At 38.6% G+C, this 16,153-nt stretch overlaps 1 protein-coding gene across 5 annotated transcripts in view; it reads right to left on the bottom strand.

Moving 5' to 3' along the window:
* Positions 1-296: 296 nt before the first annotated feature.
* Positions 297-16,153, bottom strand: part of fam131bb (family with sequence similarity 131 member Bb) — a 48,300-nt gene continuing 32,443 nt past the window's right edge. For all 5 annotated transcript variants that reach the window (XM_084089532.1, XM_084089535.1, XM_084089534.1 and 2 more), the window contains 4 exons: positions 15,386-15,526; positions 11,117-11,421; positions 8,348-8,602; positions 297-966 (listed from right to left, as the gene is read on the bottom strand). In XM_084089532.1, the coding sequence (XP_083945658.1) occupies positions 736-966; positions 8,348-8,602; positions 11,117-11,421; positions 15,386-15,526 (932 nt within the window). In that variant the 3' untranslated portion in view covers positions 297-735. The remainder of the gene's footprint in view (positions 967-8,347; positions 8,603-11,116; positions 11,422-15,385; positions 15,527-16,153) is intronic.

The raw sequence follows: 16,153 nt of genomic DNA, 5'->3' as shown, positions 1-16,153 counted from the left end.
TGCATATAATATAAACAGCAGACAGAATTGTGTAGATTGTGCAGTGGCTTGTTTCAGTTGAACGATTTCCACATTTCACAGCCCTGAAACGCTGAAATGTGTTCCACCTAATAGCGTCAAAAACTTTCATATAAGGCCAAATGTAGTTGAAGAGGAAAAGTTGTGTGGTCAAATCACATCGATATCTTATGGTAAGCGTCTGTGTATGATCAGAAGTTCTGGAGGGCATGGAAAAAGCTTATGTTACTGTCTATTTTACAATTATATATTTCTTTTTTTGTTGTTGTTGTTTTCTTAGAAAATAATTGTATTTTTATCATCATTATAGTTTATTAACTATAGTTTATTGTCTTTATTTTGAATAACGAGAGCCATCACTCCTTGTAAAAGCATGCACATATTTAACCGAAAGTTCTTCATATTCATCTTCCTGAATTACATACCTCCGTCTCTATCGCTCCATTCTTGGTGAGTTTTCCTCATTCTCTCCATTCCCAAGGAATTCCCAACTCCATTCTGTACCTTCCTTTTTCAGACATCCATAATATAAGGCTTAAAAAAATCATAATGTTCACATACGCAGTGCAGTAACTGTCAGTTCTGCTTTTCCATTTTGGGTTCGAGCAGTCACTTGAATTTCACAATAGTGTTTGATTCCTGAAATAGGAGTTGATATTGTTTGATTATGCTGATTGAAATGTCTGTCAAAACCAGCTCAAGTCTCTCGCCGGCCACTTAGTTGGTTGCTGTGATGTCTACAGGCAAGGATTCTGACTCCTCCTCCTTTTCTTCAAGCTCTTCAATTACAGACGGTGAGACATCAGACGCCTTTCGCTCTGTGATAAAATCTCCAGGGGCTTGACCTGGACTGCTTCCTCCCATTGACGTCACTTCCTCTCTCTGCGTCATTGGAGATGGAATTAATGTCACTGGTTCTGGTTCCATACATAACGTTATATCTTCCTCCTGGAAAAGAGGCTGGACATTAGTCTGGGTATGTGTCATTTCATTAAACGAAATTGCAAAACAAATGTTTTGTAAGTTTCCAAACAGGTTTTGTTTTGGGACACTAAAATAAACAGCCCAATGTTAAAATTTCTATTATTACTTGTAGTAGTTCAGTTAAGTCATTTTTAAGTTGTTACCCATAAAAAAAAGTTTTGTTTGATCGCCCCTAGGGGTGCGTTTCCTGTACAACGACAGACTTGCTGTTTAACCACCATAGTCTGATGCATCATTGGAGAAATTGACTAGCGACTGGTTCCTGAAAACGTAGTAAAATGGTTGCACCGCTGTCGTTTGAACTACATTGTTCAACAATCAGAATCAGAATGAGCTATATTACCAAGTATGCTTTCACATACAAGGAATTTGTCTTGGTGACAGAAGCTTCCAGTGCACAGACAGAATCATGACAGCGACAAGACAGATAATAAAAAGTAAAATAAGTGAATAAATACAGTATAAATTCATAAAATATACACAAAACAGACATATATGTACGTACAGGTATGTTATATACAATGCAAGGGAATGGGAATAAGAGGTATGGTATGCTAAATAAATAGAAGTATAAAATGAGACCGACAAGACCGGACGACAGGTGAGTGTGGATGGTGAGTATATGTAGAAGAGGTAATTAGGCAGTGACAGGTGCAACTGGTTAGAACTCAGGTGATGGTGAACGGATGGGAGGAGCAGGTGCTGGTGCTGAGGGCATATTGGCAGAATCTGTGACAACATGTTTATTGCCCATGTGGGGGCATTTAATTGTTCATGAGGTAGATGGCCTGAGGAAAGAGACTTTTCTTGTGCCTGGCTGTACAGAGCTCTGTAGCGCCAACCAGATGGCAACAGTTCAAAGAGGAAGTGTTCTGGATGTGAGGGGTCCAGAGTGATTTTGACAGCCTTTTTCTCACTTTGAATGAGTACAGTTCTCGGAGAGTGTGAAGGGGTGTACGGATGATTCTCCCAGCAGTCCGCTGTAGTATTCTGAAGTCTGATTTGGTAGCAGAGTCGAACCAGACAGTTACAGAAGTGCAGAGGACAGACGCTATGACTGCAGAGAAGAACTGCTGAAGCAGCTCCTGTGGCAGGTTGAACTTCCTCAGCTGGCAAAGGAAGTCCAACCTCTGCTGGGCGTTTTTCACAATTGAGTCAATGTGATTGTTCCACTTCAGGTTCTGAGAGTAGTGCCCAGGAAGCTGAATGACTCCATTGTTGTCACAGTGCTGTTCACGATGGTGAGTGGGGGGAGTGTTTGGGGCTTTCTCCTAAAGTCATCAATCATCTCCACTGTTTGGAGCGTGTTCAGCTCCAGGTTGTTGTGACTGCACCAGACTGTCAGCTCTTTAACCTCCTGTATGTTAGCAGACTCGTCACTGTCCTGGATGAGGCAAATGATTGTAAGGTCGTCCGCAAATTTCAGGAGCTTGACAGAGGGGTCTTTTGCTGTGCAGTCATTGGTGTAGAGCAGGGGTGCCCAACCCTGCTCCTGCCGATCAACTGTCCTGCACAGTTCATCTCCAACCCTAATCAAACACACCTGCCTTTAATTTTCAAGTGATCCTGAAGACCTTAATTGGTTGCTTCAGATGTGTTTGATTAGGGTTAGAGATAAACTGTGCAGGACAGTCGATCGGCAGGAGCAGGGTTGGGCACCCCTGGTGTAGAGGGAGAAGAGCAGTGGGGAGAGCACACATCCCGGGGAGCCACCAGTGCTGATGTAAAGGTGTAGGACGTGAATTATCCCAGTCTCACTAGCTGTTGCCTAGCTGTCCGAAAGCTTAGTTTTATTCTTAGTTTGGTCTGGAGGAGTGTTGCGATGATGGTGTTGAAAGCCGAGATGAAGTCCACAAACAGGATCCTCACATAAGTCCCAGGTCTGTCGAGATGTTGCAGGATGTTGACTGAATCATCCACAGACCTGTTTGCCCGATAAGCAAAATGCAGGGGGTCAGGCAAGGGTCCAGTGATGTCTTCAGGTGGGCCAGCATCAGTCTTACAAATGACCACAGATGTTAATACAACAGGTCTGTAGTCATTCAGTCCTGTGATTTTGGGTTTCTTTGGGATGGGTATGATGGTGGAGCATTTGAAGCAGGAAAGGACTTAGTTCCAGTGATCTATTGAAGATCTTTGTGGAGATAGGGGTCAGCTGGTCAGCGCAGGATTTCAGACAGGCTGGTGAAACGCCACCTGGGCCTGGTGCTTTTCTTGTCTTCTGTTGCTGGAAGATGCGGGACACATACTTTTCACAGATTGTAAGTGCAGGAGGGAGGGAAAGGTGGTTGCTGAAGGTGTTGATGAATACATGGAGAGAAGGTCAGAACGGGTGTGGAGTGTGAACCTTTTTTTTAAAAACTGCAATAAAACTCATTCAGGTCATCAGCCAGTTGTTGATTCGACAGTGCTGGGGGATAGTGTCTTGTAATTGGTGATGTCTTTCAGGCCTTTCCATACAGATGCAGGGTCATTGGCTGAAAACTGTTTTTTTTTTTTTTTTTTTTGCTTTTCAGAGTAGTTTTTTTTAGCCACTCTGATCTCCTTTGTCAGTGTGTTTTTGGCCTGAATATACAAGACTCTGTCCCCACCTCTGTTGGCATCTTCTTTGGCCTGATGAAGCTTTCTGAGTTTTGCTATGAACCATGGTTTGTCATTGTTGTATTATATGTTGAATGAGTCCTTGTAGGAATGCAAATATCCTCACAGAAACTGATATATATTGTAGCAGTATATGTGAGCTCTTCCAGATCGATGGCAGCAGCTTCAAACATACTCCAATCAGTACACTCGAAACAGGCTTGTAATGCCCGCTCCATCCAATGCCCATCTCTTTACAGTCTTTACTACAGTTTCAGATGATTTAAGTTTCTGCCTGTAAGTCAGTATGAGATGAACCTAATAGTGATCAGAGAGCACCAAAGCTGAACAAAATGATATGCATCCTTTATTGTGGTGTAGCAGTGGTCCAGTATATTACTGTCCCTGGTAGGACATGTAAAGTGCTGTCTGTATTTTAGCAGTTCACAGGATAAATTTGCTTTATTAAAGTCACCAAGAATGATTATAAGCGAGTCTGGGTGTTATTGCTCCATGTCTGTGATCTGATCCTCCAGCTGTTGCAGCGCTGCGTTCACACACGCTTGTGGAGGAATGTAAACACTTCTAGAGAATGAAAAAGGAAAACTCCAGCAGCGAGTAGTAAGGCTTACAGTTGATGAACTTGATGAACTTCTAGATCACGACAGCACATCTTCTTCAACACTGTTACATCTTCGTTGATGTAGAAGCATGTCCCACCGCCTCGCATTTTCCCTGCTCATTCTGCGTCAAAATCCGCTCTGAACAGCTGGAAGCCTGGCAGATGTAACACGCTGTCCGGAATGGCTTGATTCAACCAGATTTTCCATGAAACAGAGCAGCAGAGTTTGAAAAGTCTTTATTTGTTCAGGACTGGAGAAGAAGTTTGTCTGTTTTGTTGGGGAATGAGTAGAGGTTTGCCAGATGGATGCTAAGCAACGTGATTCTAAAGCTACACTGTCGAAGCTTGACTAGCGCGCCGGTTCGCTTCCCATGCTTGCAAACCCATTTTGCGTGGTGGTGTGCACAGTAACTTTGGCTCCACTTCCGAAGATGCACGACTTCGAGGCGATTATGACCAAGCAGGTACATCTTTACCAGCATCTTACCAGCACCCAGTTTGCGCTTGTCTAAATGAATTGCTTACATTTTACAAAATGAGCCTACACTAGCAGAAATAATCCCTTTTAATGAAAATAAAGGTCAATGTTTAATAAAATATTCATGAAATTAAATGAAAACGTTTAATTAAATTAGAAAATATTTAAGAGATTGTTGTTTTACTTAGTTTAATACTTATGTTCTCATGTCCGTATATTTTGTTGTCACAAGTAATAATCTCAAGGTTTACTGGGTTTTACACGATTCTTTGGTTCATCTGAAGTGTGGAATTGTTGAAGTGTAATAAAAACAAACATCATCATATGTGTACATTACTACTTCTACTACTTCTCATCGCTGCTTCCTGATGGTTTAGAGGACAATTAGTCAGAGTCGGCCTCGTCACTTCAAAGAATAGTGCAACGGTGAGCGCATCAAGTATAAACTCCTCGTCCGTTTGGAGAGGTAAGCGCGCAGTCAGCGAAGGCTCGAGGTGCGGAGCTAGGCGAAAATAAACAAGAATTTAGAGCGCTTGAGCAGCGCCGCTGCCCCTCCAACTATACTGTCTAGCAAAATGTCTGAATAATCAAAAAACGATGATAGTTTGGACGGTTTGTACTGCCGAATGTTCAGCAGTTTGTCCCTGTTGAAACTGACTGTAGGAGAATAAATAAAGACAGGATCATCTGCAGTGCCAGTATAGGACTGTTGTTAATGACATCATGCAAAGGTGGTGGAAGAATAAGTTCTGTTAATTAATCGATTTGAGGTCACAATTAATGTCATGCACACTCTTCAAAAATGGCACTGTTTGATATGTTAAAACATATAGATTGAAATTTATATATATTTAAAAGGAATTAAAGATATATAATGTACAGGCCGAGAGCATATTGGTGATGATGGAACTTGCAAATATATTTTACTAACAAACCAGCAGAAACATTGATTCAGCCAATAGTCTTAGTTTGGGGCTGGGACTATGCTTCTGCCTGACCAAAAGGAGATGGGTGGAGTGTTTGAAAAACCTGTTTGAAAAGTCATTTTTGCAGTTTCCTATTAGCACAGAAATTACACACTTCAGCTTTAATGCTGGAAAAGTTGTACACAGCAGCTCATACCTGACTGCAACAGTGAGAGGAGTTACAGAAAATGTAGTCAGGATTCATACTTTTCTAGCTGCTGACAGAAATAGATGTTTGTTAGGTTTTAAATGATAAATCAATAGATTCAGTATACTGTTAAAAAAACACAATATTTGGATCAGCGTTATTTTATCATAATACTATTATAGTATTTATTATTATCTTGAATCAACTTTTATTTTTCCAGTTTTTCCATTCTTAGTTTTAGTTATTTTGTTACGCATGTTCCATTTTTATTAGTTTTAGTTAATAAAATGAATTCGTTTTTGTGTTTTAACATTTCTTTTTAGCTTTATTTTATTTATTTTCAGTTTTAGTATTTAAAATTAGTTATTGTATTTCAGTTAGTTACCCAGGCAACAATTTAAGTTCCCTATCAGTCAGTTATGTTCAACGTTATATCAGAACTGAACTGACGAATTGGGATCCTGCCTGAGAGTAATGTGAATTTCAGATTGTTCATGCGCTTTGCATTCGAGCGACGAGCATATCAGTACAAAGTCCTCCCCTTTGGGCTGTCCCTGTCGCCTCATGTCTTCCCGAAAGTCATGGAGGCGGGCGGCCCTTGTTCCTATGAGATAACTATGGATAACTATCTCGACGATTGGCTCATACTGCCCCACTCGCGAGAGCAGTTGTGTGAACACAGGGACCTGGTGCTCCAGTACTTCAGCCATCTGGGGCTTCGGGTCAATTGGGAAAAGAGCAAACTCTCCCCCGTGCAGAGGATCTCTTTTCTCGGTATAGAGTTTGGATTTGGTCAACCCGACAGCACGTCTCACGATCGAACATGCTCATTCGGTGCTGAACTCCCTGAATTCGTTCAAGGGCAGGAGAGAGGTTCCACTGAAACGATTTCAGAGGCTTCTGGGGCATATGGCATCTGCAGCCGCAGTCACACTCGGGTTGCTTCATATGAGACCGTTTCAGCACTGTCTTCACGGCCGAGTCCCGAGATGGGCATGGCAACGCGGCACGCACCCAGTGACAGTCACCCCAGCTTGTCACCAAACTTTCAGCCCATGGTCAGACCTTGCGTTTCTACAGGGAGGGGTTCCCCTAGAACAAGTGTCCAGGCATGTTGTTGTCTCAACAGATGCCTCCACCACCGGCTGGGGTGCCATGTGCAACGGGCGTGCAGCCTCGGGCTCCTGGACAGGACCTCGACTGCACTGGCACATCAACTGCCTCGAGTTGCAAGCAGTATGGCTTGCTCTGTGCTGCTTCAGATGCTGGTCTGGACAGACAATACTGTGGTCGTTGCGTACATCAACCATCAATCAGGGTGGTCTACTCTCCTGTCGCATGTCGCAACTCGCTCGCCATCTCTTCCTCTGGAGTCAGAAGCACTGCGGTCGCTTCGCGCCGTTCACATTCTGGGCGAGCTCAATCATGCAGCCGACAAGCTCTCACAACAGCCCACGCTCCCGGGAGAATGGCGACTCCACCTCCAGACCGTAAAGCTGATTTGGAGACACTTAAGGGTCGCACTGGTAGACCTGGTTGCCTCTCCAGACACGTCCCACTACCAGTTGTTTTACTCCCTGACCGAGGGGACCCTCGGCACGAATTCTCTGGCACACAGCTGGCCTCGGGGGCCTATGCAAGTATGCGTTTCACCCAGTGAGCCTGCTCGCACAGACACTTTGCAAGGTCAGGGAGAACGAGGAGCAGGTCTTGTTAGTTATGCCGTACTGGCCCAACCGGACATGGAGGGATACGTGTGTTTATCTGCTCCACAGGTGCATTAGTAACATTAGTAACCTAGACGTTTTTCATCTAATATTTCTGTTTTATTTATTTCAGTTTTATTTCAATTAACAGAAACAATTTTGTATCGTTTTAGCTTTAGCTAACAATATCATCACGGATTTAAGGGCCAAAAGACAATGACGTTTTGGGGGCCTGAAAATGCAAACTTTTAAAAATGTTTTTGAAAAAAGGATACAGTTATCGTCTCTGTGTAAACTACAAAACCACAAATTTGTGAAAAAGGTGATGATGTGCGCATGCGCATTATGTGTTCTGTCTATATATGCATAGTGTTTCTTTACAAATTGACATCGCCAACTACTGACCTGGCATGAATAATACAATGTTTTAAGTCGTTTCGCCATTTGTGTGAACAGGGATTATTTTGACAATGTTGTTGCCTGTACGCAGAAAAATGCAAAGGAAAAACTTTTCTTCTTTGTTGTGTAAACATACCCTCAGACACTGTATAATTGTCTGTCATGTGCATAATCATGTTCATAGTTAATGTGATGAACTACACCTGTGCTATGTGCTATACACTCTGCTATGGCGCCTGTGTGACTTCATACATCCACTAAAAATACTTTGGGACCAGTTGGGTAAAAGTAATTTCCAAACAACTAGAAGTTAGTTTTGAGAAAAGATCAAACATCAATTGTTTGCAGATATCACTTGCTATTTTACTTTTAGTGCAGTGACATTTAGATATGTTTAAGTGTGGCAAAAGTGTCATTTAAGGGCCACTTCACTTCTTTCCCACTCACTTTGATCTCTTCCTCCTGGGCTTCCAGTAAAGGTGAGTGATCTGTCGTCACCTCCTCTGTGGGGACTGTTAGATTTCCTTCTACTGTTACAGGCATGCTCATGTAGCCCATCATGTCTGCCTGATAGGTCTCTGTCCCCACTGTCCCCCACAGATCCACTAACGGGGGGTGAGTACGGGAGGGCAGGCTGTGGATGGTGCTGTTGGGAGTAGCTTGTAAAGAATGAGTGGCACTGTGTAGTCTTTGATCCAACATCTGCAAATAGAGAGGGAAAACAGCTCAAGTTTCCATTGCAGTAACAGAGCACAATAGTGAAAGCCCACTCTTTCAGCTTCCTTTGTTTTCCCAATAATTTTCTCAATTTAAAAAAAAATCACTATGCCAAGAACCAAAGCAAAGAGAAACCAAAATGACAAACTTTGATTACAGAAAAAAAATGAAACTCGTAAAAATGAAAAAAGATAAAGTATAATATTTAAAATTAATTTTATTATAAATATGATAAGGACTGATTTATGCATCTCATAAAACAACAGCAATGACATAACTGAATCAGCAATTATTAATAAAACTATTGACTATAAACAATTTTTAGTAAAAACAATATTTGGAAAAAAGTTAATTGTGAAAAAAAAAAAAAAAAAATATATATATATATAATTATTATTTTTTTACATTTATATGTGAGTGAGTGTGTGTGTGTGTGTGTGTTTATGTCATCATATTTAAATGTTCATTTTCTTACTCTATAATTTTGTCCTGTTTTCCAATAAAAGAATCTATATATTTTCAAAGCAAATACATTTTTGAGAATAATTTTAATTTAATTGAAAAGTCTACTTTTAGATAAAAGTAAACAAAATTAGTGAGGTTTATGCTTAAATTAAAAAACTATATTTGTCAATACGTTTATTTGTCTTATCCTATTTTCAAATATGTTTTCCAATTAATTTTTTAATATTTAATGGGAATGGGCATTCACTGTTGAGAACTTTTGGCATGATTTATGTTTCCATAGTAACATTTAAACATTAAGCTGAAATCACAGTGACCAATGGCTTCTACGACAGCATTTATCAATATTTAACAATCAAAGAGCTTTTGCTAAGTCTGTCTTAAAGTTTGTAACGGAGAAAAAGGAATGACAGTTTTTACTTTCAGAACCCGACTTGTGCTCTTTTGTGTCCTCCCTTTGCAATGGCTGATGGGATTTGTTGTATTAGATTCCCCATTTGCTCCAGTGAGACCTCAATTACTGTGACGATCAGTGGCTTCTGGTTAATGGCTGGATGATGGAACATGATTAAGTTTTTACTGCTCTTACTGCTGATACTAAAGCCGTTGTTGAACTGACCACCAGGACTTGTGCTATTTCAACACAAGCATGATGCTGTAACCAGCAGAGCAAGAGATGTTGTTGCAGAACACGCAAATGAGCTAATTGGAATGGTAATTTTGTACCTCACCTGTTGATACATTTGTATCTGTTAATGATCTGTTGCAGCACAGCCTTATGGGAGACTTATGTTAATGTGCCAAGAACTATTTTTGCAGAGGCATATGGAGGATACATTTTATGACTCCTCTGTTACTAATACAGGAGATGATTGTGCAGAGACTTATTTCATTCCTGCTTTCATGCCACACGCATAAGCAGTGCGTAAATGATGAAGGCTCACATTTTACTTTCACACTGACAGTGTTTCAGCTACAAAGCTACGGTTCTGTACAAAAAAAGAAGTGATTTCTTGGTTTCCACATTAAGAATTTCATGGGCATAAATTATAAAAGAGTCATTTTGTTAACATTTTTTTCTGTAACATGAACTAACAAAGAAAAAGACTTCTAAAGCATTGATTAATCTTTAGTTTAATTACTAATACATTATTAAAATCAATAGTTGTATATTTTAATATTTAATTAACATGAGCTAACAAGTTGTATTTTTATCAATTAATGTTAACAATGATGAATAAATACTGTAACAAATGAATTGTTCATTGTTAGTTAAACAACTCAAAGGGACCTTATTGTAAAGTGTTAAAAAAAATGGTAACACTTTACAATAAGGTTCCTTTATTAAACATTAGTAAATGTATTAACTAACATGAACTAACAATGAGCAATACATTTACTACGGTTTTTGTTAATCTTTGTTAATGTTAGTTAATGAAAATAAAGCTGTTCATTGTTTGTTCATGTTAGTTCACAGTGCATTACCTAATGTTAACAAGATTTTAATAAAGTATTAGTAAATGTTGAAATTAACATTAACAAAGATGAACAAATGCTGTATAAGTGCAGTTCATTATTAGTTAATGTTAACTAATGTAGTTAACTAATGAACCTTATTGTAAAGTGTTACCAAAAAAATATAAAAAAATAAGCATTAAGAAATTATATTTTTTCTTTTCAAGAATTGAATTTTTTTTTCTTTATTATGATATTAGGAAACATTTTTGACTTAATGCCTCATAAAAATTATCCAAATTCATTTTAATTCAGATATGAAAAACATTCTGATTACAGAAGTGTATTGATTCAGTGAATTTGCATTTTTCTACATATTTTTTAATAAATGAATAATTCCGGACACAAAGAGTGTCATGATTTTGACCCACCAACACGTCAGCACCTGTTCATGTGGATGATGAAATAAATATGCACATCACTGCTTACGTGTGCAGTGTGAAACACGCCTCATGGGATTTGTAGTTTTATGACTCTGCCCCAGCGGAGGCTTATGGGAGATGTAGTTTTGTGACTCACCTGTGTCTGTTGTTGATACTGCAGGAGCTGCTGCTGCTGGTATTGTTGCTGCAGGTGCTGGAACTGATGTAACTGGTTCTGATAATGCTGCTGTTGCTGTTGGGACAGGAAGTGAGCAGCAGTACTTGGGTCATATCCGCCCTCAGTCCCGACTGCCATGACATATGAACCAGTGGCAGGAGAGGCCACACCTGACTGTTCATTACTAATTGGCTCCCAAGCATCAGAGGAAGAAAGGCAGTAAAGACCCTGGGAGACGTAGCTGTGGGGCCAAACCTCTGCAGAAGAATGGTGCACTATCTGGTCTGTAAGAGCAGATACAAGAAAGAGAGAGAGAGAGAGAAAAAAAAATTACAAATGAAAATTGGGTGGGTGACATTCTGTATATTTTTCTCTCAAATTTGAATCTTAGATCATTTGTCACACAGTCTGTGCTGATCTGAGTTGGCGTCTGGTGATTATTACACGGGTATTATAAATAAATAAACGGACATGAAATATTGATCTGAGTTGGAATTCTTTTATTATGTTAGAAGAAAGAGAACCCAGAGTGACATGAGAGAAATGAGACTATAGCACAGCTATAGTATGAAGGAAATGAGTTGCCTGGGTTTAATGGTCAGAATGTCACGACTGACCAATCAGAATCAAGTATTCCAGAGAGCCGCCATCGATATTATTGATGAGTGTCTTACAAATAGATTGGTTATAATGAACCTCTTCAAATGAAAATAATATATTCTTTAGTCACAAAAGTATTCAAAGTAAAATCAATCATTTTGTTTTAAGTTTCATGATTTGACTGCTTTGATTCACTTTAATATTATAGTCAAAACTCTACTTTTATGATGCTTTGATTGGACACAATGAGCAGATGTTAATTTATTTGAGCCCACATCCATACAAAGCTTTGAAATTTCCTTTTTTTTTTTTCTTCGAATCAAATTCTGAGACTTTTCAGCCTCATCTGAATGCAACAGCAAAATGATATCTGATTATAAAACGATTGTTGAATAATAATAACTGCAAATTCTATTTCTGTCGTTGAAATCTCTGGCTTTAGCATATACCCCATGGCCATCATTGTGAAATTAAAATGAGTGTTCACTCACTTCACCCTTCTGGCAGTGCAGAAATGAGGTGCTTTATTTACTGAGGAAATGGCTTTTGTAATGTAGCATAGCAACACTCACTCGTACACAGACTGCCCACTGAGTGTATTCTTCTCTTGCCCTTTTCCTCTCTATAGACCTTCTATGGCAACATCCTAACTGGAATGGGATGGGACCTCTTAAACGACTGATTTGTGCTCAACAGCAACCAACTCCACTCACAAATGATTTCAATACAGGTGACTTAAGATGAATAATGCATTACTATACTAACTACATAAATAAAAATAGCACACACGTTTTGGGTAAAATAGTCATTTTTATATTTTTTTACATTTAAAATTCTTATTGATACTTTAATATATATAGATATATATATAGATTATTTAATATGTAATATATTTGTTGTGTTTTGGTTTTGTTTTCACTCTGTTCCCTGTTCTGCTTTGCCTGAGTCATGTTCCCTCGTTAGTTTTCCTGGTTGTTAATTAATCCCACACCTGTCTCTGTTCTAGGTAATTATCTCTCCTTGTATTTAAGCCCTTATTTAAGACTTGTTTATATCTCCTGTGGATTTTATGTGTGATCGTTGAGTTTATTAAAGGCAATTTCCTTGAATCTCCTGTGCCGTGCGTGTTGTAAAGCCACACCATTTTGTGAATATAATATAATATAATATAATATAATATAATATAATAATTAACATACAGTTCAGAGGTTTTCTAAAATAACTTTTTTCAGCAAAGTGCATTAAATTGACCAAAAGTAACAGTAAACACCTTTATAATGTTACAAAAGATTTCTATTTCAAATAAATGCTGTTTTTTTTTTTTTTACTTTCTATTAATCAAAAAATTGTAAAAAAAAAAAAAAAATGTCACAGTTTCCACAAAAATAAGGCCGCACAACTGTTTTCAACATTGATAATAATAAGAAATGTTTCTTGATAAATCAGAGTAACAGAATGATTTCTGAAGGATCATGTGACACTGTAGACTGGAGTAATGATGCTGAAAATTCAGCTTTGCATCAAAGGAATATATTCAAATTAAAACAGTTATTTTAAATTGTAATCATATTTCACAAGTGTTTACCGTTTAATAATATTTAATAATAACTGTTTAAATAAATTCAAATAAGCAAGCCTTGGTTAGAATAAGAGATTCCTTTAAAAAAACTCATTTAAATTACAGACCCCAAATCTTTGAATAATATATATATATAATACATAATGTTTTATAGCCTACAGACATTTTTTTACTCTTTATCTGGTGCTAGAATTCGTTACATTCTCATATTTTTTTTATTTTTTAGCAGATCGGCTGGCAACAATGCAGGTAAAAACAATCTCTCTTTTGGATTACTTAATATTCGATCACTCTCCAACAAAGGGCCTCTGGTGTACGATCTGCTGTCTGCCCGTAAGTTTGATTTCCTCTGTCTAAATGAGACCTGGGATTTCCTGCATTTTAACAACTGTTCCTCCAGGGTGTGTTTTTGTCTGTAAACCCTGTGCCAATACTCCATAAATATAAATGAAAAGTATCCCAGTTAACTGTGTCTACATATTCTTCATTTGAATCCATTGCCCTAAAAATCAATGTGGCAACCCCTACTATTCTCACTACTATTTACCACCCCCTAAAGACCAGCGGCACTTTTTAAACTGAACTCTGAGTTTTTGACTTTCATATGTTCTATTTCTTCTATTATAATTATGCTCAGTGATTTTAACATTCATATTGATTACATCAGTAATACAAGCACAAGTGAATTCCAACTTAAAGGCTGTCATTTGGAACGACTGCATGCCAAATCCGGTCTTTGGCATGCAGGTCTCTCAGATATTCACTCTCAATTTCTCTTGCCTTACCACGGTATAACCGAGACAATCTTGTCTCAAGACTCACCTTTTTACTCAGGCCTTGGGTGCATTATTATTATTATTATTATGTGGTGAAGTCTTGTTTACACTTTCGCCTGGCTCCGAAGAGAGGGAGAGTGCGCGCGCGCGCGACCGGGTCTCTCTCTCTGCTCGTTCTTTCAGTTAGACATGCGGCCTGTCACAAGCGCAGCAGTTCATCTACATTAGACGGTGTAATTAAGCGTGTGGGTTACTACATCCAACAACCGAACATTTTAACTTACCCTCTCGTAACTTCTGCATCCTTTAGCTTGGACTACAAAATTGCAGCGAGAAATAAAAATGGCGGATTGCTCGAAGTGTTGGGCCGGAAGTCAATGTCCTTATTTGGCAGTTCCGCTGCAAATACTGTGACGTAATAGTTGAAAAAACGTCATAGATAACAGAAAAATCGGAACAGGTTGAAAAATATGACCAAAACAGAATATAAAGATATCAACGAAGCACCTGAAGAGAATAATTTCAACTTTTCTGTACTTCTAAACACTCCAAATATACAACAAAATGCATTTAAGGGCTAAAAAAGTGGATTTAGAATGATATGTCCCCTTTAAAGAGAAAGTACCAACTGGATTTACAAAAGCCTTTTGTTCAAAACCCCAGGGGCTGCGAAATATTTACAGTTTTGTTACACCTCTGCCTTAGCATATAGCATAATTATCACATTATCTGTCTGTAACATGCAGATAGCTTTCATTGTTCTGAGCTCTCATGTGAGTCTGTAAGGCTGTACTGAACTGTTCAGTGGATTAGTTCTTGTTCTCTTGAGAGTCACGGGTCCCTGACCTTTAGTTATTCATTTATTCAAAACCCAATGTGCACTGCATTCCAAATAAGCTGCAATATAGTAATCCCACCCTCACTCCAGGGGGCTTTCAATATAAAGTTTTCTTTGGAAAGAAACCTTTTAGCATAGGCCTAAATAAAAAACAAAGAAAAAGGTCTAATTTTTCAGTCGTTAAGGAATTAGTCAGGGATTTCAATAATTTCCTCTACACATATTCTTTGAGCTGAGATGGCAAAATGGGCAAAGTTGTTGAAAGAAAGTGTTTGATTGCAGTTGATGACAGCAAGTTGCCTGAATGATTACAGCACTCATCAGGGCTCACAATGTGACACGGAAGTTTTGTTACTAAATTGATTTAATTCCTAAGTTTCCAGCCTAAAGCACAGTGGGAAGAGGTACGATTATTCTCTGAGCTTGCAGTGCATGCTGGGAAATGTAGTCAGTACCTCGGCTGGTGATGCTTTCCTGGTTGGCCTCGCTCAGGTGGGCTACGCTCCCCTGATTAGATCCCACGCTTGTGCTCTCCCCATCCATAGAGCTCCAGGCCATCAGCGTCGCCTCAGAGATCGCAAACTGCTGAAGCACACCTGACAGGATTCAAAATTCACGCTTTTAAAGTAAGAATCAGTGAGAACACGGCAGTTTCAGTTTTGAATACATATTGTGTATTGATACTTGTTGTCTGTGTCTTGCAGATGCTAATGATGCTTGATTGTGTATTTTAGGCTCATTATAATATTACTGTTTTTTGACTAATATTAATTTGACCCTTAACCCCTAAACCCTGCTGTATTAAAGCCATTATTTAGTAATTTATCTCCCGGTTTCACAGACAAGGTTTAAGTTTAGTCCCAAACTAAAATGCATGTTTGAGCTGTTTCAACTGAAAGCAATATATGTCATTGTTCTGTCTCAAGATGCACACCAGCAATGTTTTTTTTTAGGCACGTTTATAAAAGCTAGTTAAATGTCCTAACTTAATTTAGGCCTAATCCTGGCTTAATCTAAACCCTGTCTGTGAAACCAGGCAAATATAGATTAAGATATACACTGTGATTAAAATGTACATTGTTCACAAGTTTGGGGTCATGTTTTTTTTGGGGTTTTTTTAAAGAAAATTTGTACTTTTGATTCAGTGATTAAAAGTGACAGTAATGACTTTTACATTGTTACATACAAATTCTATTTCAAATAAATGCTGTTCAAATATTAAG

The sequence above is a fragment of the Abramis brama genome (assembly GCF_963993115.1).
Source record: "Abramis brama genome assembly, chromosome: 17".
In the NCBI taxonomy this organism is placed as follows: domain Eukaryota; kingdom Metazoa; phylum Chordata; class Actinopteri; order Cypriniformes; family Leuciscidae; genus Abramis; species Abramis brama.
Note: the sequence above shows the minus strand (reverse complement) of the source record. Positions and strands in the feature narration are given on the sequence as shown.